Source organism: Varroa jacobsoni, unplaced genomic scaffold, assembly GCF_002532875.2.
Source record: "Varroa jacobsoni isolate VJ856 unplaced genomic scaffold, vjacob_1.0 scaffold_998, whole genome shotgun sequence".
In the NCBI taxonomy this organism is placed as follows: Eukaryota; Metazoa; Arthropoda; class Arachnida; order Mesostigmata; family Varroidae; genus Varroa; species Varroa jacobsoni.
Genome location: NW_019213900.1, coordinates 436,554 through 463,969, shown reverse-complemented (window position 1 = coordinate 463,969; position 27,416 = coordinate 436,554). Strand labels below are relative to the sequence as shown.

The window sequence follows — 27,416 nt, the reverse complement described above, 5'->3', positions numbered from 1 at the left end:
TTAGGTTAATGAGCCATTAAATATATCTGTTAGTAACCTAATTACGTTATAGTTACTGTTGCGTCTACAATTAGGTTCGGTGAATCTGTTTAGGTTGACATGAACGACTACTAATTGTTACGTACGTCCTTCCACTGCGTTCGCACCCTAGCGATGTTTAAATGACAGACCACTGAAAAGCTTCAATTAAGAAATAATTAAAGAAATGTTCAACTTTTAGTTCAATGAAAAATTTAGTTTAAATAAAATAAATATCTCCTATCTATATTACTTATCAAATATCGTCGTAGGAACTGCGTTTTCAAAGCATTGTGTACAATATTAAAGCGGTGTGGTTGTACTCAAAGCACTCAACAACCATCGATACAACTGGCAACGACAACCCGACGTTACCACCATAAATCCGTCATAAATCACCCATAAGTCAGTGTGTATAAAGGACAAGTTCACGTTTTTTCATCGCAATCTGTCTTCTAATAAACAAGTAAGTTTATCATCCCAGTCGCATGTGATCTAACGCACAAAAATACGGCTCCAAAACGTTTCATCGAATTCGTCGTTATCTTGAAGTTCGCTCATGTCATCTACAGGTATTTATGTTATGCAGCTCGTTGGCCGCCTTTGCCCACGATCGTTGCCTACTGCCCGCATAGCAAAACACGGAACACGTAAGTATTACGTTTGCTACTGACATTTTGTATATTATGGTACACGCCACCGACTAGCTGTCGCCGCAAACAACTTTTAAGCAATTCCAATAAGTTAGGAGTCGATTAAAAATAAGCCTTCAATTTATTTGATCTACACACACACACACACACACGCGTATCTATGATTTTAGTCACAGACCTCAAACGTGACTCTTCTTTCACTTCGCGGTTACCTATTCAAATCATCCACATTACGAGTTGCAGAATTACTCAAAGGTAACCTGGCGCAATAGAACGACTAATTTTTCATAGGCTATAGCTGACTGGTAAGCCCCCCTCAGCGAATTGCAGAGCTGGGCAAGATTTTATTTTGAGTAAGGTGGCAGTGATCTTAACGGTTCTTTACGCTTGCGAGCAATTCTTCGCTATTGTTAGACGATGAACAGGATCGTAGTCGTTCGTGTCCATAAGCAACGAGCTGGTTTACATCGATAACTGTCAGATTCTAACGAGGAGCCTCTCGCGATCGACTACATACGCAGCCTATGGAAAAGAGAAAGGTGAAACCTTCTCATTAAATAGTCTAAATAACATAAACTAGCGCGAACGGGAATTTCAGTCTAACCTATCTTCGAATAGTCAGTAAAAGTCTATAAAAGGCACTGGCAGGTTTTATTTTTTTTGCTTGGTGCCCTTGTGGTATATGTTCTTCTCTCAAAGATCACGCAAAGCTTACACAAGTAGTTAATGTGGCATCAATGTAGATTGGCTAATATGTATTTGTGGCATATTATTTTAAAATGAGGATGTAGAGAAATATTGTACTGAAACAGAAATAATACTGGCCATTTTGAAAAGAAAGTGAACAAACTGTAGAAGAAAGAATGCGATTAACAAATTGGGGCACGTTATTACAAGGGTACTAAGTGTAGTAGAAACAATATCGTGATACTTGAATATTTTCAAGTCTACATTGAAAGAAATGTTTCTAGCGTTTTTTAGCACCACACAACAGAAACACGTTTAGTCGACGCCTTGCTAATTAAAAACTTCAGTATTTTACGGCCCAATTTATTTGTTTATATAGCAATATCGAAGTATTACAACAAGCAAGGGTAATCCTAGTGTCAGGTCGGTCTGTGGAACCATCATGAAATGGTTCTCAGTGGGAACCACTTGACGTCGTAGTCAAAACCGTTTTGTTCACTTGAAATGGCGACCGATACACATATCTACATATAGTCGCGTTGTCAAGCTCTCTTCTGAGCTTTTACAAAATGAATACCTTAGTTGTTGTTGTTGTAGTTGCGGCTCAACTAACCTTCATAACCCCCATCTGCCGGTAGCAGCTTTATTAAGAATTAATTGTGCCGCCATACTAATCAGAGGCGATAATTAGCTTTCTACTTCTTTTTCATCCGCCACCTACTGCAGCCGTATTTGTTGATACACAATTACACTTCGTCTTGCTCTACCGTCTCATTTCGTTTTGCTGTCTACTTTGCCATCACGAGGCAACAGACTCAACCTTCTTCTTTTCTTTTGCCTTACTCATTCTTCCCTACTCGTAGCGAGACTTCGCAGCGGCTCCGTTCTCTCAAGCAGCACCGTCACATCCCATTGGCCTGGAAGGAATATATACTAACTAACCATCCAACACTAGCAGCCGCTGCCGACTCTAAGCTCTCTGACGTTTCTCGGCTGTAAACGGGCCTGACTCGGTTCTGCGGGCCGGTTACCGTATGCTATCAGCCGAACGACGACCTTCTTGCCGCTTTGCTCGTCCAGGGGCAGTTGTAGCCGAAGCTACTCAAACTGAAGTCCCAATGGACAAGAACGCGTTCGTTAATCTTCGTTGTGGTTGGGTCTCGCTACTTCTTTACCGACGAAGTAAGTGCCAGCCCTGAAACCTCACAGCTGGGCGCCATCGATAGCCTACATGGACCGCAAGCTTCTTGGTTCGACCCGGCAAGTTTAGCCGACCATGTTGCCTTGCACTGCTTTGTTCTGCCTTTGGTTCCTTCATGGGCACGTTTATTCCCTACCGACGTTACCGCCATTCGTTTCTTTCGCTGTCTTACCTCTCTATTTCGCTTTTTAAGGCTTTTTCACACCATCCATGTACGAACACCTGATACTATTCCGGAACCCTCAAAGCAGCCCGGCGAGCCGACCTACCTTATACTTCGCGTAGAAATTACAGCCTACAGTATAACCGAATCACACGCACACATGAGGCTAATGCACGCTTAAGTACCACACGATATGTCTAATTAAATGAGGAGGTCTAAATAAAACGATGTTATGTTAGAGCATAATCTGTAGCGTAATACATATACAGGTCGCGAATGTTTAGAGGTTAGCACCAGTTTCAGAGACGCCAGGTTTGTAACCTGGAACCAACTCGTCCTACTGGGCTAAGGCTTCAAAAGGTGTATACGTAATCGCACAGTTTTTTTTTTTTTTTTTTTTTTTGATAACTACAAAACCTTAAGGAAATTGGGACATACCTAGGTTCGGTTGCTTGTATTTTAAATACATTTTTGAGAAACAGGCTTATCTTATATGTGCCATGAAAGCAATAGGACCATATGATAATACGCATTTTGAATTTCAGAGTAAGCAAATTTATTGAAGTTCCACGTAGCGTTTTTCAACTTTTCTTCAAAGAAAGTGCGCCAGTCTTCTGAAAGTTGATGCAGGCAGAAAGCAGGCACTTAAAGTGAATTTTAATCGCTCTAATTCCATCCCTGTGTTCAAGACTTCTGTGCCGAAGGTATGGTTTTTGAGAGATTTCTATGTTTATATACTTTGGTTTCTGAAGGTAGGAAACTGTCTTACAAAAAAGATATGTAAAGACATATGACTTTGATTTGTCCTACAGCAAACGGTTGCATTCGTTTTAATGGAAAAAGCCACATGGGAAACTGACAAAGAAAACTTAAATATATTGCAACGTTATCTTTCAAGTTATCAAAAACTCGCCCATACTCTGAAGATACTGCAGAAGATGCGACGAATATATCGAAGAATATGTAACAAAGTTCACTTTTAAATGATAAAAGAAAGAATAACCCTTGTCTGAACAACGAATGCAAAGGAGCACTTCCATCAATCCGACTGCACCAGTACATTGAACTTTACAAACTTATGGTTATATTCAAATATTAAGTTATGACGCCTTTTAATCTCATGTTCAATATCGTTAGTAACATCGTTCATTGTTATACGCCGCCGCCGCCGTGAAATACCATCATTGGATGAGGTGAAGATACTGCCTTCTGTTGCATATGAGCTATGTGTATATATATATACCGATACAGTATACCGATATATATATATATATCGGTAGTACTGTTCTTCATCTGCTTTGTATTTGTCTGGATAGGCGCGCAAACCTCAGGTACTAACCTAGAAGGTCGAATAATTCTATTTAAAAGCCTCGGGAAATTTTTCCATTTGAAATACTTTTGTCGATTCGGCAATCCCGCTTTTTAGAAGGCAGAACATAGACTATGTATTGTCGAGATGGTTTATCTGTTTTATGACCTAACAGATACGCGATTATAGCGTTGTTACTAGATTAGGTTACACGTTGATGACTGAGTGATGGTCTCGTAATAAGCGGCAATGGAGTTAAATATGGTAACGTTAAATTTGTAATTGTTTCAACACATTACACATATTGAATAGACACGGGAGGTTGTTGTACGAGAGCGAAAGTCGGTTTTAATCAGTTCTGTAAGAGAAAGCCTAAAAGATAACGCAGGTCCGCCTATCAAAGGATTTCTAGGTACAGTTAAGTTGAGCATTTTTTAGTTTGGCCGATTTGAACTGGCTAAGCTACAGTTTTTATAGGGTTGACATAAACAGAGCTATTGCGATGCATCCATATGAGCGACCAGCTTATTTATTCATATGACGTTGATTTATACTTACGACGATTACACTATACGAGAATGTTCGTCGTTTTTTTCCCAGCAAATTGACGATGAAGGTTCCCGTACGGGAAAGCCTTTATTCTGCTTCGAAATTTTGTGGTTCTATTGCGTGTGTGCTCGCTGCTTGACTCGCTGTTTCTACAGCAAGAGCAATGGAAAACTGTGACTGTGCCGTGCGACTTTTGCATCGTGTTTCTGATCTCGTGGAACCCCTCGGTGTAACTAGAACCGCTGGGACGGATAGAACCCACCGAAAGCTCGAAAGTAATGCGCTGACAATGTAATGAGATCGTTTCAAGCTTACAGCTGCCTGCTGGCTATAGCTAGGGCTAGTCATCCACGTCAACTCTTTGGAAAACTCCAACCGAACTTTTCTCCGATAACGAGCTATCTCGTTACATAGCGGACGGGTAAGGGCGGTCCGGCAGAGGGCCTTTGCAAGGATAACAACGGTAGCAACAGTAGCAGAACCAGAAACCACTGGCTGCCACTGAGGGGGGCCCTGCCGTCCCCAGCAGTCCCTAGTTCGTCAGCCGCACGAGCAATAATACTGGTTCGCGAGCATATTTTCATTAAAGCGTGGGGATCCAGCCGGCCGACAGCGGCCGTGCAGCAGTTATAATATCCAAGAAATTCGCTGTGAGACAGCAAACTAAAATTTCCCGTAAATAGGGTTGCAGGTTAGTAATCACCTGTGTCTTCCCTTCTACCAGCTTCCACACACTGGAAAATTAGTTTTAGTCGGTGTGGGGTTAGTGCAAAAGTTGGTGCAAACATCGAAATTCTGCCTTTGCACAACTTTGCAATAATACCTCGCGTGTAATTATGTTCGACAGGCATACCAGTCTGGGTTGGCAGTAATCGACCTATATGTGATAACACGTGAACTGATACCCGGTATGGAATCACGTCAATCCAGTCGATGCCTGCTATCTCAGTCCAAGAAACTTGACAGATAATGAGAAACTCTTACTATCGCAGCTAGTGGGATATATTCAGCTCATCATTTAAATTTCAACTAGATAACAAACCTAACGAGTTTTTCATCCTAATATGTTTTACGGACCTTTATTTTAAGATATGAAAGATACTCAATAGGTATCTTTCATATCTTTTTTTTCACATAAAAATATATTTTTTTAAAAAGCCTATAAAGGATAGGAACGAAATATAATGGCCATGCGATAACATGAACACCCTATTTGTATCGCAGGTTTTATAGCTAGAACATAGCATGTATACTAAATTCGATTCGATGCAGCGTACATCGCCATTGCACACCCTAGTGTACAACCAAGAGATTGCTATTCCGTTCCCTCGATCTGCTACGACGCCGGACATGGCAGGAAATCTGGAATTCGCATAACAAGACGGGCAGACATCCGCTATAGCTTCGTTCGTCTGTTCGCCTGTTGTTCTACTTTCGACAGCGCCGTTACCCAGTCCTTTTTACCGTTTCTTTTCTAGATAATAACAAGAATAGCGGCAGATCTGACTAGCCTGAGAAAACATGCTTGCGAAAAAATAAAAGAAGAAGATCGCAGTAGCGGCGAAGATAGAGAGAAGGCGGCGGGCCGAAACTCACAAGAAAGGATCGAACGAAGCACTAAAGCTGTTTCCCTACATACTTTTGCCTCTATATTGTTTGCTTTTTTCCCACGTTTTCTATGTTTGTTTCGGCGATGCGTTGAGCACAGAGGCTCCCTGGCAGATAGAGGTGAAACGACAAGCTTAATGACGAACCGACTGCGCAGTAGTGGCGGCGCGGGCATAACCATCATCGTCCCCAACAGCACGATCACGGTCGTGGCTTCAACGCAGCTGCGTCAAACGAAGCGTCAACTAAAGCTCCGCTGAAAAAACTTCGAGGTGGGGAAAGCCTAAATATGGGCTGAGGGTGTACTTGTTTCAGCATGTGCTTGCAATATGCCTGTGAGTTTGGCCATCCATATCGAGTAATGGCGTATTAATTCGGTGGGAGTGTACGCTGATTTGTAGTTTTCGTGCTCAACATTTCATATAAACGAAACTGGACGTAAATTGTTCAGCTGGCACTGCTTTATCTTGGGTTGCGGCCAAAAACAGAAGTACTCACAGAATGACTGATTCAATTGACTGTGAGCAATGCTTATGATTCCTGTGTGTATACAGGGTGTACACATAAGGCCTCAATAACCTCCTCGAATCTATCAATGCGAGTTGGATTTTTCTTCGACGACTGTTTAGGCAACGCCTAGTCATAAACTGAACCTAAACTACAGAACACAATGAAAGGAAAAACTCAAACAGGGACATGAAAAGACGACTCTGTTGGGAAAAACGCCATGTGGTTTAGAATCATATGTACATATATACAAAATAGGCATCTATATCAATGAAGCAACTGAACAAATGCCTTTAACAAAGATGGTAAATATTTAGACAAAGCATCCCGAACGTGACTAATGGCAATAATCCTTCATGGCATACTTACGCTCAATTTCGCCATTGCCTATTTGTGCAGTTCTTTGAAAATCTAGGCGCTGTTTGTTAGATACCAGCTACTTATCAAACAAATGTTCCCATTATGCCTGCTTGGCTCGAAGATACATAGTACATGACACACGATGCTTCTTGAACACCCAGCGGTTTTCCTTCCCGTTACGATTCAGGCTGGGGCCATACTGTTTATTTGAGCCGTCATGCTGGTTCTGTCTAATGGTTGTTGTGCCATCAGGATACAGATTTGTATCGATCATCAGAAAATAAATGGACTTTTCGTTTCGTTACATGATGCAACAGAAGCTTGTTCATTCGGACATACAGAGGTTCGAAGTGGTAATGGATGTCATAAGAAAGCTTCTATTCTTGACACTATCGTAACCGCTGCAATTATTTCATTAGTCTCATAAGCCTCCGCCATTTTTAGATGCGAAGCTCAGTGGCAACGAATTTCAACGGCAAAACATTCGACACGGGGACGTGCTCGTGTTAAAACTAAAAAGAAGTGAGATTTTTATTTGGTGAACTTGTTTTGAATGCAGAGAGTCAAACAAAGGACTCGCGAAAAATGATATCTGGTTGAGAATAAGGAAAGCGGGGTGCCTGCTGCCTGTTGGGCCGTGACTTGATAGCGTTTCGCTTCTGGCAAACTAAGTTCCCCTGATTGGAGTGGTTTTTCTGCAAAAGTGCTGTAATTCATTCAGAATGACCTGAAAAAACTCATCTAGAGAAACCGGCTCAGGTGGTTAGGACAGGTAGTAAACTTTTTAAAAACGACAGTGCTGCTGTCGTTTCGCTAGCATGTTCTGTCGCTACTACAAAATAATTAACAGAGACCAGACGGGGCTTTACTGACAATTGAATTATGTTATACTACTTATAAGCAAAAGCACGAAAGCCTTGTGTGGCTTTCCACCAACATGTGGCTCGAATCTAAGATTCTGCTCTGCGCAAAGCGTCTGATTTACTATAAATGTAATTAGCATGATTCTAACGATGATAACGTAAACGTTAGTATGTTAATGCCGCACTCGGCGTGGTGTAAGTGAATGATAAACAGTATCATAGTTATTGGCTAGCGGCAATCGAAAACGATACGATAGAACCGACCAGTCACCTAATGACATCTATACATGTATAGAATATTAACAAAGTATTCTCTCATCGCGATATGAATTACTAAACAAACACACGTCTGCAACTACATACGGCCGTGGAACGCTCGTTCCTGCCAGCCAGCGATAAATCTGGATCAACCAGTTCGCTTTATTTTGTTGGCAGCAGTGGGATGGCTGACGATATGGCCGAAATGGTGTGTGTTTTGCTGGAACGACCGGCTGATTCGTAGTCGTCTCCGGTGACGTTTATCGAAAAGAAACATAAGCCACAGATTGAGGGATACGAGCCGCTCGCAAGCGAACGGAAACGGCCACCGGACTAAATTGTCATAGGGAACAGTTGCGTGGTTTGATATAAGATTGGTGTGGAGGAGACGTGGAGAAGATTTAAGGACAAGCTATCCGAAGGCTTTCTCCAGTTGAAAACAGCTCGCAGGAGCAACAGAAAAAACAGGGCGTTTCAACTATTTTTGTGCGTTAGGCGAATACCGTTGGATGAACTGGAGGTCCAGCGTATTCCTGGCAAACGTCGAGAGCACCGTGAGGCCAAATACTGTCATAGGACTAATCACAGCAGCTGAAATTGGTTCATGTGCCTAACTCGTTCGAATGGTCGTATACGCCGGAGAAGTGTGGCGTCCGTTTCTGGAAGCATATCAATGCACGAGATCGGCGCGTAAGTTTCAGCATTGACAGTGCAAAAACAAATGAGGGTAACGTACTCCAGTTGTCTTGCTACTCTCAGGCTTAAAATCGTACAGCAGATCGTCCGATTCGTGTGTGCACCGTTGAAAATCGCATTCTCAGTGTATCAATTATGGTGCGTGAATTAGCCCGCTGGGCGGCGACAACAGGGGTGCGAAAAGGACAGAGGATCCATCTCCAAAAAAGGCACGCTATGTGGGGCAAGTCCGAGGGAATCATGACTAGCTTTGCCAAAATTAGCCGAGGCTACCGTCCGGATGGTACGCAGCTGCTTCGTGTGCCACCTTGCGGGAAAACGCGCAAGTGTGTCCTTTTTACCTGTCACATAGGGACGCGCGGATCCTCCTCTGGAAGGTGAGTATCAACCCCACTGGGCTGGGTGAACGGCCATTACCATTTCGGGCATTACCTTAATAACAAGGTGTATTTCGCATACTGATAAATCAAAGCAGCTGGGCTTCTTGGCGCGGGCTCATAGAGGGCATCCTCGATAGTGACTAAAATGTTCAACATCAACCCACTTACACGGATATTCGTACCATAGATCGTATTGTGGCTGTTGATAAAAATAACATCTGCATTAAGGAATGACGATACAATTTTTGTGACGAAGTCTAATGCTGCTCACGATGATCTCAGCGGCAGCGAATACTTGTTGCTATCGAATATATACCTTATCGAGAAAAAGCCCACACCAGTGCATCCAAGTAAATTCTCTTATCAAAGTATTCGATATAATGCTATTTTCGGTCTCCGTTGTACATAGAGCTTACTGATACAATGTTAGTAACCGTTTGCAGTGGGTATTCTCCGTGCTATCTCGTGTTGAGTTGAAGCAAATCGGAAAAGTCCAAACAAAATTCTACATAGATTTTCGCTTGATGAAACTATGTCGGCCTATTTTCGTTGCGCGTCGTCCTTCTTACTACCAGTTGTATCATACAAGCAGACCTGTATGCGAAGGCTCGTTCTCGACCTTAGTTATCGTTTTTTTTACTGCCGTCAAATTTCCACGACGCACAATGCGTGTCGACTTTGGTAGTAACTGCAGCCGTTCAGAATATGCGTGGAGGGGCATTTTGCGCAAAAGCAGTATTCTAATCTTGAGCTCTGAAGCACAAGTGTTGGTCTAAAGTTAAACTCGACGATGAATGTTGAAAATGGCATTCAGACTGCTAGAGAATGGAATAAAAGGCTGTCTGGCCGACCGGCTGGGCTACATGTGAGGCTACGGCGAGCTTTGCCAGTAAGTCAAGAGAAGGTCCAATGAAAGACTGTATGTTTGGATGATTATTTTGCAGTATGTGAAGCTGAACACGAGACAGAATTAGAGCATGTTATCTATTAAAGAGCATAGCAACCTTACCATTTAATTAATGAAATTCGATTATAGCTTAATTATATCTGATCTCGTTCGAAAAAAATTACCATGTTTAAACGTAATTGAACGGCGCGACCTGAATGGCTAATTCGAGTATCTGCCCAAGCCAGTCCCAGGTAAATACCGGTCAGCGATTTCGAGTATTTGTATACGAAGGAATAGCTGAGATTGTGCTTAAAACTACAGTGATACCTTTCATTTACGTTAGCATAGTCGAACTAGAATGATGGCAACTTCCTACTCCGAACGAACTTTCTATAAGCTATTAACGTTTTTGAGGCGGTACGTATAGGCAGTGCTGCTTGACGGATGCAAACAATCGTAATCAAAATCAAAATACCCATACTACCGTAACTTTAAATACTTCTGAAAGGAGCGTTATCAGATCCTAAAAATAATTTCGAGCCTCGATCGCCAACGGGACGCTTGCCATCGACATTTGAAACTATGGTTTTAGACTGCTGGCGTCACGAAAAAACCAAAAAACATTTGACATTCGCAAGTCGAGTAGCATCAGAATAAGGTGGCTTAACATCTGTATTTAGGGGAACGCGTTTAAACAAATTTCCAAGCAAATAAAAAAATATTTGAACGCTCAGTAGCGTTGTAGTCGACGACAGTATACAAATCAAGATAACTGTATTCATAAAAACCATTTTCGAGAGTGATTATCCAAGAAGACAAGGACAAGGCTGACAAACTAGAGATGATTTCCATGAAACACGACTCGGTCGACAGTTTTGTTCCTAGTAAACAAATTGCTCAAATTCGACAGCTTCCGTCAAATTACGCAGAGGAACTCGGAGCGACCTCTTGATATAATTTTCTTTCTTCGTTCGTTTTATAACTGAATTCCTGTTAGTTCATCCGCTTACGGAGAACAATAACCCATATGGTTGGGTTTTATGGAATACATGCAACTGGGCAGACCGAAATAAGGTTCGCATTATGGAATTGTGAAGTTTGAGGTAGTTGCTCTAAATAGTTGTTTTTCCTTAGTCGCTTAAGGCGGGTCCACCAGATATATGATTAGCTAGTATCTTTTGATTTTGAGCCTCACAAAAAGCAGGCGATGAGTCCGCCAATCGTAAACCTATTGGTTCGATTCCCATTGAATTCTATAATCGAAAAAAGGTAAAATCTTTCTGTAAGGTTTAAAATCCTGTCCCAATGTTTGTTGGTTCATTACCGGTTTGTAATCTATTAACAACCACCTCACATGTTTAGTAGGAAGTTTATTAATGAACAATTATTATTAAGAATAATTATATATTATTTATTTAACCTTTTTTTGACGTGTGATATTATTCAATTTCAATTAAAAGACCTTTTTTTTTATTGACGACCGGGCCTAATCTCTAGAAAATCGCCAGAGCTTTGAAAAACAGATCATACTTGTTCAAACTAAGTAGAATAAAGTAAATCCTTCAAAAAAAAACAGGATATTCAGCTTCGTTGTTGTTGTTTATTCAAAAACCAGTTAACAAAATTAAATAGCAAATATGATAAAGAACGTAGCTATAAAATAGAAGGAGAATGAGAAAACTCTATAAAACGAGGGCAAAAGAAGCGTAGGTTCAGAAAAAAAACACGTACTTACCTGCGTAGGTAAAAAGAAAGGGTAAGTTAAGTAGGTAAACACGTGTTTTAATAGTTGCATACTATAAAATACAGTACTAAACATACTTATCTTTAGGTAGACAGTGCCTAATCAAGGGAACCTATTACTCACTAAGTGATAACCCTAATTTTTCAATGAGTCGATACTAGTACTCGATTCACAACGCGGGTGGGCTAAATAGTTACTGGGAGTAGAGAACTTTTTTGAAGGGCTGTCCCCTAGTCCATGTTATAATTATTAGCATGTGTGAAATTGCTTCGCGAAGCCCTTGAAACCCCGTTGCCAGATTCGTCAACCAAGATGAGGACAGACGAGAAGGTACATCTTCATTATCGTATAGATTCACCTACAAAGGGGACTACTTTGTAAAGTCGTACCAGTCAAAGACGACCGCTCTTCAGCCCTGGCTAGCACGTCTTCATTAGAAGTAGATTCTGTACTCTCGCCTTCAACCTTTCCATCAGACATGGTTCTCTCTTCTTGTCGAGCTCATTACAGGACATATTTCATTCTACCTAAAGCGATTATCGGTAGCGGATTTTATGTGACATGATGCTTTTGACGACGCCATGGTAGGTCTATGCGGCTACGCTTGCCCGACTAATCTTGTCTCGTCTCCTGTCAGTCTGCTCCTTTCCTGAATTCTGATATAGTACAACGACATAACTAATTTGTAAGTGGTGAACCCTTCTTACGTTGCTCAATGGTGTTAGCCTAATACAGTCTCACTTAACAGCTTCAGAGTCGAGCGTATGTAGAAACCTACGAGTTCCTTTGGGGAGCTGTGAAATTTGTTTTACATACGTTTATTAACGTATCTATGAAAATATAATTATTAAGCGCATGTCAAGTCACCTGTACTCATTTTTCTAGCCGACAAAACGTAGCGTTTTAAGTTTGCGAACGCCACATGTGTTATATATACACAGTATCTAAGTGGAGAGTTTTTCCTATTATTAGACTTAGAAATAGATTACTTAAACGAAACAAAAAAACAAAGTTCTCTGTGTTCACCGTAGAATATGAAACTCATATTCTATGCTCATGATTATTCAATATAACCGCTACCCAAGACGACTGCGGCTTCGATTTGAAACCTAAGTTACTACTAACTCGTCATTTTCAAGGTATTTTTTTGTTAAATACACAATGAACTTTCTAGCGGTAATCGTGCGTCACGTGACATGGTAGCGGTAAACTCACTAAAGTATTGTTCATATATACTATATAAAGAAAATTTCAACGAGAACAAAAATGGAGGGCATAAAAATGTCGGAAAAAGCCAAAGTGTGCAGAATAGCGCGAAAAGTTAAAAAAAAAAACTAATGTTTGAGCAATTAACTACGATGATATTCGTCGTACCGCTTTGATAATTACAACCGAGCTATATGATGAGTATTTGACGAGGTACCGGTCGATACGTTCACGTATGCTATATATATATATATATAACACGAAGCATTCTAGCCCGTAAAAAGCATAAATATTATTACCAACTGTGGGGTCCAATAATGTACGAGTTGTACCGAGCAACATTACAGATGATGTCAAGGGCGTGTTTATAGTCGTATAAGCTCGACCATGATATTTACGGTACTATTGAAGTCAGAGGATCGCATTCGACGATTTGCTTCTTTTTGTGTGAGTGAGTCCCAATCTAATTTTACTTCATAACATGAGCCCTTTGAACATTGTCGTCTATAATGCTTCTAAGCTGGTATCACGTAGAGACACGAAAAAATAACTGTGGGCTGTAAATTAAATTGCCACACGTTTGTACTTGACTGTTTTGTTTAAATAATCTGCTTATTTCCTTTGAAGGTACTTTTAAAAACCTAAGCGCTTGGATAATAAGTTAATTTAGCGGATACTATCGGATGTGCGTTTAATACATTTCTAGAAGTTTCACTATAACTATCTTTGGAAGAGGCCAACATTACGAATCCCCCTAAAGTTTAGCAAAGCAATAACTGCTTATATTAGATCAACGAGGCTTTGACGTGGATATCGTCTTTGAGCATACGACAAGTCGACGATTAAAGATAAACCTGAAGAGCGCAACAAATGCAAGAGACGCGGGTACAGGGTGACCCTGATCGTCTGCAATAAAACAGCTGCAAGGAAGGGATAGAGATACCACAGAATCAATGGAGAGTTTGAAGTATTTTTATCAGATGAGTTTTGGATCAATGGCCCGCATAAGAACTCTTATGTGCATCAACGCGGCAGGGGCAAAATTGCCTGTAACGGTACCAAAGCAAGCCTCAAAAGGCATCTTGAGGCTAATAGATGTAATTGCGTTTGTCTTCGATAAGTTATGCCAACTAAGTTAAAAAAGTGTGCGATGGTTACGAACAAAGAGGTTTGCTGTGAATTCCATACATATACTATATATATATATATATATATATATATATATATATATATAAAAGAGTTTTATAATCTCATTAAGCGGAGCGTGATTTATAGCCTACCGTACTTTTCTGCTATTGCAACTTTTGTGATCGTGCAATAGAATAGCTAAGGCATTAGCATTAATCAAATCCCAAAAATGATCAGATTAAAGAAACGTATCCAGCTGTTGGCGTTTTGGTTCCGGTACATTATTCCACCTCTATGTTAAAGCACGTGTAAATTTCCTTCCGCTCTACATTGCCTTAACATTTGTTAGCAGTGTAACGAGACAATCTCTTCGAACACTCAGAACAACTACAAATAGCACTTTTTTCTCATGGGTCCATTTGTCAGCAGGAGCACCTGGCAGCTGGGGCAGGCGACCCATATAGAATACGATTGGTATCTAGGCCTAAATAAAAAAAACTTTCTAGCCAGTGTCTGCCCTATTGGGTTCGTGTTGCGTTTTGTTTGTGCTCCTAAATTCACTTCCGTATATCATAACCCTAAAATAAATATAAAATAATAATAATAATAAACCCCGACATCACTTTTCCTCAAGTTGGCAAATGTACTTCTTAAACCACTTGGTCTGTAATGGAACTTAATTACATGTTACATGTCATTATGTCATGTTTTTCATGGCTGTGAATGTCATCACATACACAGCCAAAAAGAGCAGTGCTCTCTCGAGAGTTTCCTGCATAGCGTAGAGAGGGCCTATTTGAAATTTAGTAAATACGTCCATGGCAGACGAGCGAATGAGCAGCGGAAACTCACGAAAAATTCAATTTCAGGCATTATTATTTTAAATGCGAGTATAAAAAATTAGAAACAGTACCTACTTGGTCCCGTCATGTGTGAGCGCATCATCAGACGCGCCAATCATTATTTTCTTGTGATTGGTTAGCATATAGTTCATTGTAGAACGCATATCTTCAATATTACCATTGATCCACAATAACACAACATAGCTACGTACTTTCTATATATAAAATAGAAAGAAGACAAATAATGCTTCTTTCATTATATAAAACAGCGAGCTATCTATGTATATAAATGATATGGTGTGTGATAAATTCAACATAAAATAATGATTTCTAAGTTCTATTATAAGTAAATAATTCAGCCACCTAGTATTTTAAAAAAAATAGTGTATAGTCGTGAAAATGTTTATTGCTCGGGAAGGGCCAGTACGCTTAAAAATTCATTAGTTCTTTACTCGTTACGAGGATCACGACATTCCGAGAATATCTCTTGCAGGCGGAAACGCTCTTTGATAAGCGTTTCTTTGAATAATTAAATAACGGTTTTCTTCAACGAAATCCAGTTTAATTATACAGAAAATACACGGCTATAAGGTCATAAAAGTCGTACAAGTACACACCCTTCTGGTACTGATTAGGGTCCATTCGAGTGTCCCTAAGGTTGGTTTTGCACGGTCCTATAGGCTTAAACTACACGTTAAACAAGTATTTCAAGTTCCCAGAGAAAGCGAGCCATTAGGATTAGACTTCTATAGCTACTGAGTTGCCGCAAATAATACATCTTAGAAAATGAGGGTTGTGATTATTTGGGTCCAAGAGCGGTTGCTGTGTACACGGGCGTCTATGAACTATTATAACGGCCTTGTCACCAAGGCCCACTTGTTCGTGAGAGGAAACAGGACAAGTAGGTTGTCTGTTCATTGTCATGATACGGTTTGAAATCCTTGTAAGCAAACTCAGTAAAGTGGCTAAATAACTAGCAATTTATTTAGAAAATATTCGGTGACTCGACGTTTTCATCGTCGAGTATATGTATGTATATATATATATATATATTTTTTGTTTCAGTTTTCTAATTAAAGTGTTACCTACATTTTTTTATGAGTTTGCCACTGTCAAATTGCGATTTCCGCGCCACTAATCAGATACTACTCAATCAAATAACGTTCAACCTCTTAAAACCCAATATTGCTGTTTCTTAGGGATAGTATACTGTTTTTTATAACGGAGATTGATTCCGATTACCAATAAAGTCTACAGAAATTTTTGTAAACGTATATTAAATATATTATGTACTATTTTTCGACTAAAAGGCTTTTCACTAATGTAACCTTATTACAGTCACAATTTGGAAAGCCTACCGTTTTATTGTGCATTTTGAACACCTAAGCATAAGTATTAGATGGCGAAGGTCTAAATAATTCTCGGTGTTTTGTGGATTGCATTCAGAGCGTACTTCCGGCTAAAGTCCGATTCGCTAACAATCAGTAATATCCGCTTGATCATACGCTCTGGCCCAGCTATAGCTTTTCAGTCATATGGAAGTTCACTGGCTACATATTCCGGATATCTTAGCGAGCGTTGGCATTTTCAACGGTGCTAATTGTTTCAATGCAGAAATCCTGTAACGGTCTGCCAGCTGCTTTTCCGCCAGCACTACGTACCATTATATATGGTATAATAAGAAAAGACACCCAAATGAAGCGGAAAGCATTCGAAACGCTTCTAACATTAGTGGCAGTGGTACGCTGAGTGTTAGAAGCAGGCATATCAGGGGCGCACACACATATACGTGGCGATGGCGTCGATGGTGCTCTCGTCTGCCACACGCTTCGAAACGGCATAATGAATCGCTGTCGTAGGAACGGAACTCTGCTCGGCCTGTTCTTTCTTCAGTCCAACGGAAGACCCGCCGATGGCTCTTTGGATGTAAGAAAGAAGTAGAACCCTGTTCGTTCTTTCCATTGCGTTTATCGGACATTGGCAAAAGACTTTTCAGAGTAAGAGCACGAGGCGTGGCCAGTGCTCAGTCAGGAAGGTCGGAGGGAGATTGAGAAGAGCCTTTGCCTCTCGCTGAGCCACCATTGCCGCCGCGGCCGCCGTTGATGGAACAAACATTAGTCGCACTCATGAAGCACCCACCTTGCAGCTCCTGACAAGCGGACGCGCGTCCGCCACTCAGTCTTTTTGCTGACTTTGCTTACAACAGCAAAGAGATCAGAACTAGCTACCCTTTCCGCCGACGTTCTGCGGAATACCGATTGCAAGTGTCGAATCTTTCAATAACAGTATCACAGACGGCTGCTCCACGCCGTTTGCTGCTGCTGTTCCAGTAATAATGTCAGAGATGCGCTCGTGACGTACGCGCTTCAACCGATCCAGTTTCCCACCTTCCCCTTCTCTCTCTATTTTCTTTCTGTCTCCGCTTTATTTTCTTGCAGTGCGCTCGTCCTCGTCTGCTGCCACTGTTGTTGCCTCGCCGTCCCGCTGCCAGGCACTGCCGTGTGTGCCAGCCGTTATTATGGTCATTCTGCTTCCTGCGCATAAGAACTCGCCTGCTTAAGCGTATGTAAGTGGGGAGGACGTTGGGAGGTAGAAAGCAGAGGGTGGAAAGAAAGACCAGCTGGAATCGCGAATGCATATGGGTCAGGGACTGGAAAGCAAGCCCTTACTATGGAGCACACAGTATCTAGCAGCGCTGCTGGCACAGCAGTATAACTTCCCGCTAACAGGGCAGACATTGCCTGCTGTGAAAAAACAATCCTACGTTGTCATAGGTGAATACTACGTACGTACAAGCACACGACGAGGCTGAATGAGATCGAGACGCGAAAAGCGCTGTATAATGGGGTAAACGCATTGCGGGTGGTGGTTAACGAGCTAAGAAGCTGGCGAGCAAAAGACTGCTAGAATGTAAAGGCAGGCCGACTGGCTGGCCGTTCATATTAGTCAGAGAAGAAACGCATGCATATGACTCAGCAGAGTCCTGTTATTTGTATAAAGCGTTCTACGAACGAAAATGATTGAAGAAAAGACAGACCTGCACTGGACGGGAGGGTGTACGATCAGGCAAATATGTGGCTGTTGATTTTCAAAAACACTCGGTGAGATATGGATGTCTTTTGTCGTTAGTGCCGTACCGTACAGTCATCTGTTATGGCGCTATGTTGTACCCGATGACAGACGAGTAACATATCACTATAGTGAATGATTTAAGGAAAGGAGAAGACTGCGTTTATTGGCTTTTTCTTAGCCGTTGCCACCAGCGCGTCCCCCCAAAAGACTTCTTTTTCTGCTAAGTCGCCCCGCTTCCTTGTCGAAAATAGACGATCGGAGACGACGCACTTGTAACGTTGATTACGCGAAGACCGGAACAATGGTCGGTTGAGCCAAATGAACACGTCTACTTTTCCTGTAAATGCTGTTAGCGCCAATCAACTTTATTGCGTTTTGTTAGTTTATATACTAAACTTTTTGAGTAAACAGTTACAAGCAGTAAATTGCTTGTCACCTGTGGACTTGGCGGTAACTAAGTACGAAAGAAACTATAATACCTAGTGTAGTTTGAGTCCTTGTTAATTTCCATTCTTAGTTTACGTAAATGTCTTGGCAGAAAAATCGCGTTTGTAATTGACCCTGAGTAAACAAACGGTGTTAATCTCCAATAGAGAACAGGTTACTCGTGTGATTTACCATTTTTCGCTTTTTGCTCTTACACACATACAACATGTATCATGTCCTTATATTGATTTAGTGTACCTATCACCCATAGGAATAACCGGACTTGTAGAATGTTGTCTGCTGATAGTACCCTACGGCAATGGATACAATGTTCTTTGACACTGCGGCCAAAGGAGCTGGTCCGAACGGACAAAATGATCCAAAACTGTTTATTAACCCTATTAGGTGGCCACAGAGATCAGTGCCCACCCAGTCTGCAGCAGCCTTCGGGTTTCGCTCCATGAGACAGCGGTGGACTCTTAACTCAGTCTTTAATATTTAGCTTGAATATATTTAGAAAAAAACGAAATAAGTAATAAAAATGACATAAATATGTAAGCAAAGCTGGCTGAAAATATCAAGTCACTTTTCTGTGTTTTATATTTGTGGAAATAGTAGAACAATCTGCTTATTTATCTGCAGTATTTACTTAAACGCAATATATACATATATATTACTGGATCGTAATAACTTTTGTTAAAACAATTTGTTTGGCACCTAAAGTTAACAACGGTAGTACGAAGCTTGTCTACATACAAATTCATTCATACACATATAGAAAAGAAGAAAGTTAACTCCAATATAGCTAAGAGACTCCGTCTAATATTCAAATTTTTATTGCTAATCTTCGACGGACGCTTTTTTCGAGCGATTGTGTTGTGTTAGTTTTTTGCCGTGCGACTGTAGTGTGTATACACGTGAGGGTGAAAAACACCACGAAGCTTTATTATACTGTAAAAAATGTAATGGCAGATCGTATGTGCCCAATTCACATGCAGTTATCGTTGCTTACAATGGACAAAGGGATTCGTCACAGAGCAAGTCAAGGGATCATTGCTATGAGGAACTAACGAACATGGGTTAGGACTGCAGAAAGTCATAAATGGCAAACCAAGCATGGTCAGGCATTAGACTAATCCTATATTACGTCGCGTTCGGGAACTCTTGGTTATGAGCAGGGGATCTTGTCCGGCTGGAGCAATTGTAATAGCTCCCCTTCTATTCCAGTACGTACCATAGGAATGACTGGTAATAGGAAAACGTCAGCTTCCAGTCTCTGTTCTCCACCGTTGAAACGTATGTATGCCTGAAATTTCAGTGCAAAAATTTTGTATTCATCTTATCAGGGTTACATATTTTGTATTGGAATATAGGGAGCTGGTCTGCTTGCCCAACTCTGATGTTATAGGCATATCTCCTAAATCGAGTCGCGCGTTAAGACTCTAGAATGCCGTAACAGATGAGCCGTTTCTAAATATTTAACACTCTGTTCCAAGGAGACAGCCGCAAACCCGTAAGCATGTTAATGCTTACGTCTAATGAAATCAGTCTTCAGTACAGTCGATTCTATATTTATAAGCGTTTACAACAACGCGTCCTAACGATGTTCACCTCAAAGACGTCGATGTATAGTTAGACTGGGTTGCATTTAGAGAAATATATTGTTATTCATTGCCTATATCCTAAATAAGTCTGCTAAATTTCAAGATCAACATAAGCCTGCTGGGGTCCAATTGCTACGCATTGTTTGAGTCAATAGTAGACATACAACAGTTCGTTATTTGAAAATCAGATGTGTTTGTCGCTATCTGCAGGCGCATCAAACACGTACGTACTACAGAAAAACGAAGACCTAACACAGATTTAGTTTCTAGATTCATACGATTTAGTCTGATATGTGTCCTCGAAATTGTCGACTGAGTTGTCGTTGCGTAAAATAAAATGGCGGAAAAAGATGTGTGGCGTCGGTAACAAACTCTATGAACTCATCAACTGCACAGAATTGAGGAACGTCATTTCCCTGTATTTCTGCGCAGTTATCCTAGTATGTTTACCTAGTAATGTTTGGTCGATACGCGGCAAATTTAAATCATGTGAAATAGTTATGGCATTATCACGTCTTACGATTGATCCCAGTCCACGAGGTCAGTAGTTGTGCTTATATGCAAATTGCTAGATTGACACGAGCTGTATCACTCTACGGGGGAACGAGATGCTACGAGCAACAACTTTAAACGAAAAGAATCTTATATTCATTTTGGAACACCACATTGCATTTCGTACAAGATAAACGCTCTTTCCCGATGCCATGTTCTGTCTTCTCGGAACATTTCGAAGAGGTTCCTTCAGCCCACCTCAACTCAGATGGTCTATTCTCCAGAAAGCCATTATTATCTGTTGTTAGAACGAGAAACACTTTCTTGACTCGAAATGGTGGCGAAGGGCGGTCTATAGCCGCACTGCTACGAAGTCTATACGTATTTAAACAACTGCAATTTACGGAATGTTTAATCCGTGACTAGCTCATATCTGTGGTCAGCTACGAGCCGTGTATATCAATAGCGAATTTTCACAAAGAATTCTACCATAGTGCAAAATTTCACTATCGTTCTCCCACAGAGCATCGCCAGCATCGCGAAATGGAATCTGCTATCGCTGCTGCGGACTTTTATTTACTTGACGATTACGAGGGGCACATTGATCTGGTCCCCCAGCAACGCCTTTGCACTTTTGTCAGTACGGTAAACTATATTAAGATTTAAAGCGATCGTGTGTGATAGGTATGCGTTTCTTTTTTTGCTGAATTCAGTTTTCAACGCATTTGATGCTTTTCTTTGTTGTGACAAAACTAGGTTTTCTGCAGTTCATGTATGCTTGATTCCTAGCTCTCTGGCTATCGGCACGTGTCGCCGTCGATAGCAGTTTTGTGTCTCTCCTTTATCGCAAGGCTTTCACGGAACCCGTTAAAATATTCATTCTGCTTGTCTATTTGTAGTAGATAACTTCGATACTTTCGTTAGCTGGCGACTTACGCAGGCTTTTTTACCGTTACAGACCGTCATTTTTTAAAAACGCCTTGAAGATAGTTGGTTCTCACTTGACGGAAAGCGGAAGATTGATTTACCTAAACTCTGACATGAACATATCTGTATGTCGCCTAAATGTTCTTTCTGTCTAGTAGAAAAGCATATCTCCCTCTAAAAATACCAGTGAATAGTTAATGTGTTTCTCTGACATGTTGACGTTATGCGGGCGGCACCTGACAATGTTCGACAGTTACATTGTCCTGCAGTTGCCCCACACGGAGATGCAATATGAAGTTTTTAACTACCGGTAAAACAGAACTTGCTATTGACGTTATTTACAAAAAATTGGCTACATCCAACAATAGCTTCAAGCCCAGGCACGTATTTAGACTATCTAAATTAGCATCTTCTCGGCGTACACAGGTTTCTTGGGCATCTGTTCCCCTCGCCCCGTGATAATAGGACTCTTCGAGTCTATTTAACGGGCAGCGATAAGCCTAATATGAAACCAAAAGATGTTCAAGTCAATTGACACCCGACCCAATTCCATTGTGTGCATCTCAACGGCCTATACCGTATTTAGATTGCAAGCAGAATCATAGAATATAACTTTGACATTAATTTGTAAACAACATGTGAAACAAATTAGAGAATTTCGAAGATAAATGTTGTCTAAAATGGAGCGCAACAAGCCCATGGTTTAGGATAGGCGAAGGTCAGTATAAACGTGTCTTGACAATTTTTATAGCGTAAAGATATTTCTTAACAATCAAGATGTTTTCTAAAAACATGTTGATTCTGGTCAAATGAATTTAGTTTTAGAAATCGTTCGTTTCTAACTAATTGTAAGGCTGCATAAGCATATCTCGTTATTTCGTGTGTGTTATGCTTTGGCTAGACCGAAAGTTGAAATCCTAAGGAGACAGTTCGCGTACTATCGAGAGACTGAAGCCATGCAGGTGGGCATAGAAAAGAAAAGTATTTTTCTCATCCTTCCGAGCGACATTAGCGCAAGTTATAAAATTTGGCAGAAGACTTGACGAATTGTTTAGCTGCTCCATGCTTTTTATGCGTAAAGTACTACTGCAAAAGGCGAGCCAATAGCAGTCGTTTAAAAAAATCGTGTTACAAATAGAAGCCGACAAGAACCTAAAGGTCCGAAACAAAATGGATGACTTCCTAAAATTCAAAACATTTCTTTTATGGTTGTTCCTGCCTTTGTTCTCTGAGGGGAATCTGGAGCATAGTACGCTGTAACGCTTGTTGTATAGCGGCCCGAATCCCGTTATTATCATCTTCTGTAAATTTCTTCGATAAGACCAGTGGCTAATTTAATAACTAACACACTGGACGTATTGGCTATGAGAGTTTCATGATAGAATAATATATTATCAATACATCGTACACCTATTATTACATAAGTATACTTGTACACACGGCTTATATCAGTAAATGATTAAATAAGGATATTAGGAGATATTTAACAGTCGCGGTATTTAGTTCGAATCTTTTTTGCATAATTACTCACATTTATTAGAAATTACTAAAACAAATTATACTCGTTAGTTGATCATTGACCATTTGATCGTACAATAAATTGCAGTATCGGCTAAGTTCGTCCGGTGACTACCCATATGCATTGCTCACGCCACACCCTTTGGCAAGCCACTCATAGTCATCTCATATTATAAAGACTATATTCTGTTATCAACTTAAAGTTACGTGACGCTCCGAGTACGATGTCGTGCATGGGTGTTTTCAATAGTGTCAGTAGACATCTCAGAGCAGACGATGCAGTGGCCACACATTATATTCTCCATGCAAACATATTAGCTTAGTCTTAATGTAGGTTCATTCGCCCATATCGCTGACGTCGGCTACTTCACAACTCTGGTGCCGCACCGTCCCGCTGCTTCCATTGGCCGTGGCAGGAATCGATATAAGTGAGAATGATTGCCCTTATACAAGCACGCACAATAATGCCACCGGAGCTATTGCTATTTACAGTAGCAACTCTGTAGGCTCCCTGTTCGGCCGCCCCAGCATCAACCTACATTAGCGGAAATTAGGCAAACCTCCCTTTTCGCATAAGATATCCCATTGGCTTGTGAAGCCCTCGTGCAATTCTATCGTTGCTATAGTATATAGAGTGTTAGAGATTTGATTATTTGAGAACTAGCCTGGCTGATTATCGTAGTAAAAGCTAACTCGAAACACAGTAGGCATTTGTACATAAAAAGAAGAAATCCTCTTCTCTATATTGTCGATATATAACGACATTACGTCTATGGTGATTTGTGCTGGAGAGCGTGACTGTGTCACGTGTTCACTGAGTCCAATGGTTTGATCTTCACGCGTACTTCCATTATCCATATTTACAATAGCTGCTCTAGTAAAATTGCTTTTTACTAGGAAAAAGATAATTATTAAAGTCTAATACGTGTCTTAGAGTCACCTAGGCTCATCCAGTCATATGAAACAAATATTTCCAATTGAAGCGATCGACTTATTTCAAAGTCAATGTAGCAGACGAATACGAGCGCTGCGGTTATCAAATCGTAGAAAACCTGTATAGGCACAGCTCAGGAAGCAACTATGCTGTATATGTACCTTAGCTTCAAATTCGAGCTTTATCGGAATTTAAGCTTTGTTTAAAATTAGATATCAGACCATATCGGGGATTTATTAGATATCTCTTTTGCTGTTGTGCGTCTGCAGTGGTCTGTAAGCCGATTGCAGAAATAGACCTAAAGCTCCACGTTCAGGTTGGTCACAGGTTGAAACAAAGACTATGTATTTTGATTTATGCTGTGATAGTGAACCATTTCTAAGGAGTTATAAAGTAAAACTATAGCCTGAGGCATTTCTGAAATAGGAACAAGGCACAAGAAGTGAGTTTGCTCTTTCTTTTCTTAACAGCGGACACGTCTTTATACTTTTCTTGCGCCGAAGGCCTAAGGCCATGACATCGACTGAGCCTGATAATGTACTGTCGCATATTCCCCCTTCCAATAATAATAATAATAGTGGCGAAGGAAACGGTATGATATGGCTGAACCGTTGGGGTTGGTAAGGGTAATACTTGAGTAACGGGCAGCCTATTGTTCTCTGGTTACGTAACTTTAATCATTGCTAAATTCCGTATTTTGTAAATCCGCACGCACTTCCTAGGTTTAATCTAGAAAGACAGCTCTTTTGTATTGAGCGTCTGTGTGAATGGATTTAAAAATTGCTCGATTTCGTGCAATTAGATCTAATATCGATTACCTATAAAAGACAATCATCTAAGGTCAGTTGTTCATATACGACCGGTAGTAAAGTCTTTGATAGTCTGATCTTTACAAACTTGATAAGGTATTCATCACCAAAGGCATTTTAGAAAAATGGGTATAGTCTCCTCATCGTCATAAGTTACGATCAAGCCAGTTCAGAGGGCTTAAGTGTGTCCCACCACAGAGGCACCGAGCTATCTGACTGCATGAAAGCCAGTCTGAGAAGCGAAGCATATGATTATTGATTTAAGCAGATTAGAATAGCATATTGTAAATAAGTAGCTACCAAGAGTATATAACATTATTAATACGTATTGATCACGGCAGAGCTGATCCTCAAGGGGCCTCATTACACCGAATATGACGCATGTATGTCTCAAAATGTTATTCTTGCGGGAGTAATATCAGGGTGTATGGGAAGCCCTTTTGTATGCCTTGTAAGTAATATGTCAAATGAGTTCTGTAGTTCTAATGGCAGCATGTGAGGCACATCATGGTTGGACACTAAGTTAAAAGCAATGATTACAATTTCATTTTTATATTTTTAGAGTATGACGTTTTCAACGACCGCATGAAACATACGAGTTATAATATGAGCACTCGCAGAGTTACAGGGCTTTATAAACATTTTCGTTTTTTCGTGGGTACTCCAATGATTGTGCAGTGCCTGTCCCATATCGCAGGTTTGCTTAAGAATGTGCTTAGTCAATAATGTTTACGCTCCGGCGAAATTCCCTAGTTCAGGGCTCCATACAGTAGCTTCTTTCTTTCTTTGCTATATCTAATGGCCTGCTATTTAGTTTAGCGACTATATGGTGCCTTATTTGATATAGTTTTGTCCTTTTTCTTTGTTGTTATCACCTGACGATGACAAGTAGCTTATATAAGCTACTTGTCATCGTAGAGGCCGTTGTGGCAGATTAGGACCCGGGTCGCGGGCTAACTGGTTGTTCCTCCGAAGCTTTCAACGTCTAACGAGTCCTTAGAGTACGGGTGGTGAATATGAGATGCCATTTCCTTAATGCCCGCATGCCCTTAACAGTGAATCATGGTTGCTACATTCTAATCTGGATACTAAAATTCTTTAACGTAGTCCAACAAGCAAGCCAAATCTTGATTGCTTTTACGACAACGCTATAATACATAACATGCCTGGATGGTATAAGGCATAGGTGGCCTCCATTATATTCGCCCCTATTGCCTTACCGATGCTAACTGGGAAATAATATCGAGTTATATCATTTTTTGTCACCGGTCCCGACGACAACGTGGTCTCGTTGCACCGGATGGCTTTGAACCTTTTTTATGCAGCAGATTCAAACCCGCCCTGCTCGTATAACTGTACCTCAAAAACGTATTTAACACGAGATGACTTCCTGCGATAAATGGCCGGTGGCGTTTTCGGTAGAACTAGACGTAGTGCTATGAAACATCTTTACACTTCTAACCGTAGTAGGCGAGATAGTGCTCGAACTCAATACCATGAAATATGAAGTGTTTACATACGGGCCCCTTTCCCGTCTTTAGATCACTTTTATCGTCATCTATCATTTTCAGATCGTCGCGTCCAAAATGTCAACCTTATTTGGGATGGCCCTGATACAGCACAATCTTCAGTCAGCACTCGGGAGAAGACAAAGGATTGACACGCTTATTTTTCTTTAACTGCATTGTAAGAAAAAAATCCGGCTTGCTTTAAAAGAGGATGCGGTACAATCTACGCCTGAAAACGTTTTACAATTCTGCATCGACCTAAGCTGGAAAGCCCTAGCGAACTTCTCCAAGATGGCCTTGTCTAAAACCGCACCTAGTTAGGGTTATCGTCAGTCACTTTTGATGGTTCAGAGCAGTTTTATCCTGTTGAATTTACGGCTATTGGACTAGATTTGATAACGCTTTCTGCTAACTCAGGGGCGTGCTGTGGACACATCCAGACACTGGAAGGACAACCTAGTCGAGGAGAAGGAATGTCCTCAAAAAACGTGGACTGAATCTCTTCGCAAAGTACAATGCAAGTACGTAACATTGCAAATAACGCTACAGACTGCTCGTGGCAACTAGAGACACTGGTAACTCTAAAGCAAAGGCTTGGTCGTCTTTTCTTCCATTGGGACATTTCTAGACAACAACGCTAGGACGCGTCTGTGTTGGATACACGCATGGTAATTTGTCACACATATAAATACGGTGAGCACGTCGACTTGTGAAGCCGGCACGAGCTGTCCTACGTCAAGAATACTAAGAGGTACTAGATGTTCCCGAATTAACGATATTTTTGGCCGAATTTTTAGATTGGCTTAGAGTCTCTGCGTAAAAGGGTCATGCTGTCTAAATAAAAATAATGGATGCGGATCAAGAGACCGTTACTTCGTCCTTCACTATAGATGAAAAGCATTAAGTGAAACGCCTTTCATCTTGTACGATCTCCGCGGCGTTGTAGTATCTGATCATTTTAACGCGGCGACCATTTTTGGCATTCGTAACTTGGGAAAAAATATCATCTACAAACCATTGCAAAAATTTTGGAAGAGCTAAAGTATATTGTTGGGGCGGACCTCA

General features: G+C 40.8%; 2 protein-coding genes across 5 annotated transcripts in view; one reads left to right on the top strand and one right to left on the bottom strand.

Moving 5' to 3' along the window:
* Positions 1–8,367: 8,367 nt before the first annotated feature.
* Positions 8,368–27,416, top strand: part of LOC111265707 (uncharacterized) — a 115,536-nt gene continuing 96,487 nt past the window's right edge. The window contains exon 1 of one of the 2 annotated variants that reach the window (XM_086970602.1): positions 8,368–9,249. In XM_086970602.1, coding sequence (XP_086826728.1) covers positions 9,008–9,249 — 242 coding nt within the window. In that variant the 5' untranslated portion in view covers positions 8,368–9,007. The remainder of the gene's footprint in view (positions 9,250–27,416) is intronic. The other variant, XM_086970601.1, reaches the window with a different exon arrangement.
* Positions 16,357–27,416, bottom strand: part of LOC111265703 (uncharacterized) — an 89,818-nt gene continuing 78,758 nt past the window's right edge. For 2 of the 3 annotated variants that reach the window (XR_002683597.2, XR_002683596.2), the window contains one exon: positions 18,492–19,865. The gene's annotated coding sequence lies outside the window, so the exon portion shown is untranslated. The other variant, XR_002683598.1, reaches the window with a different exon arrangement.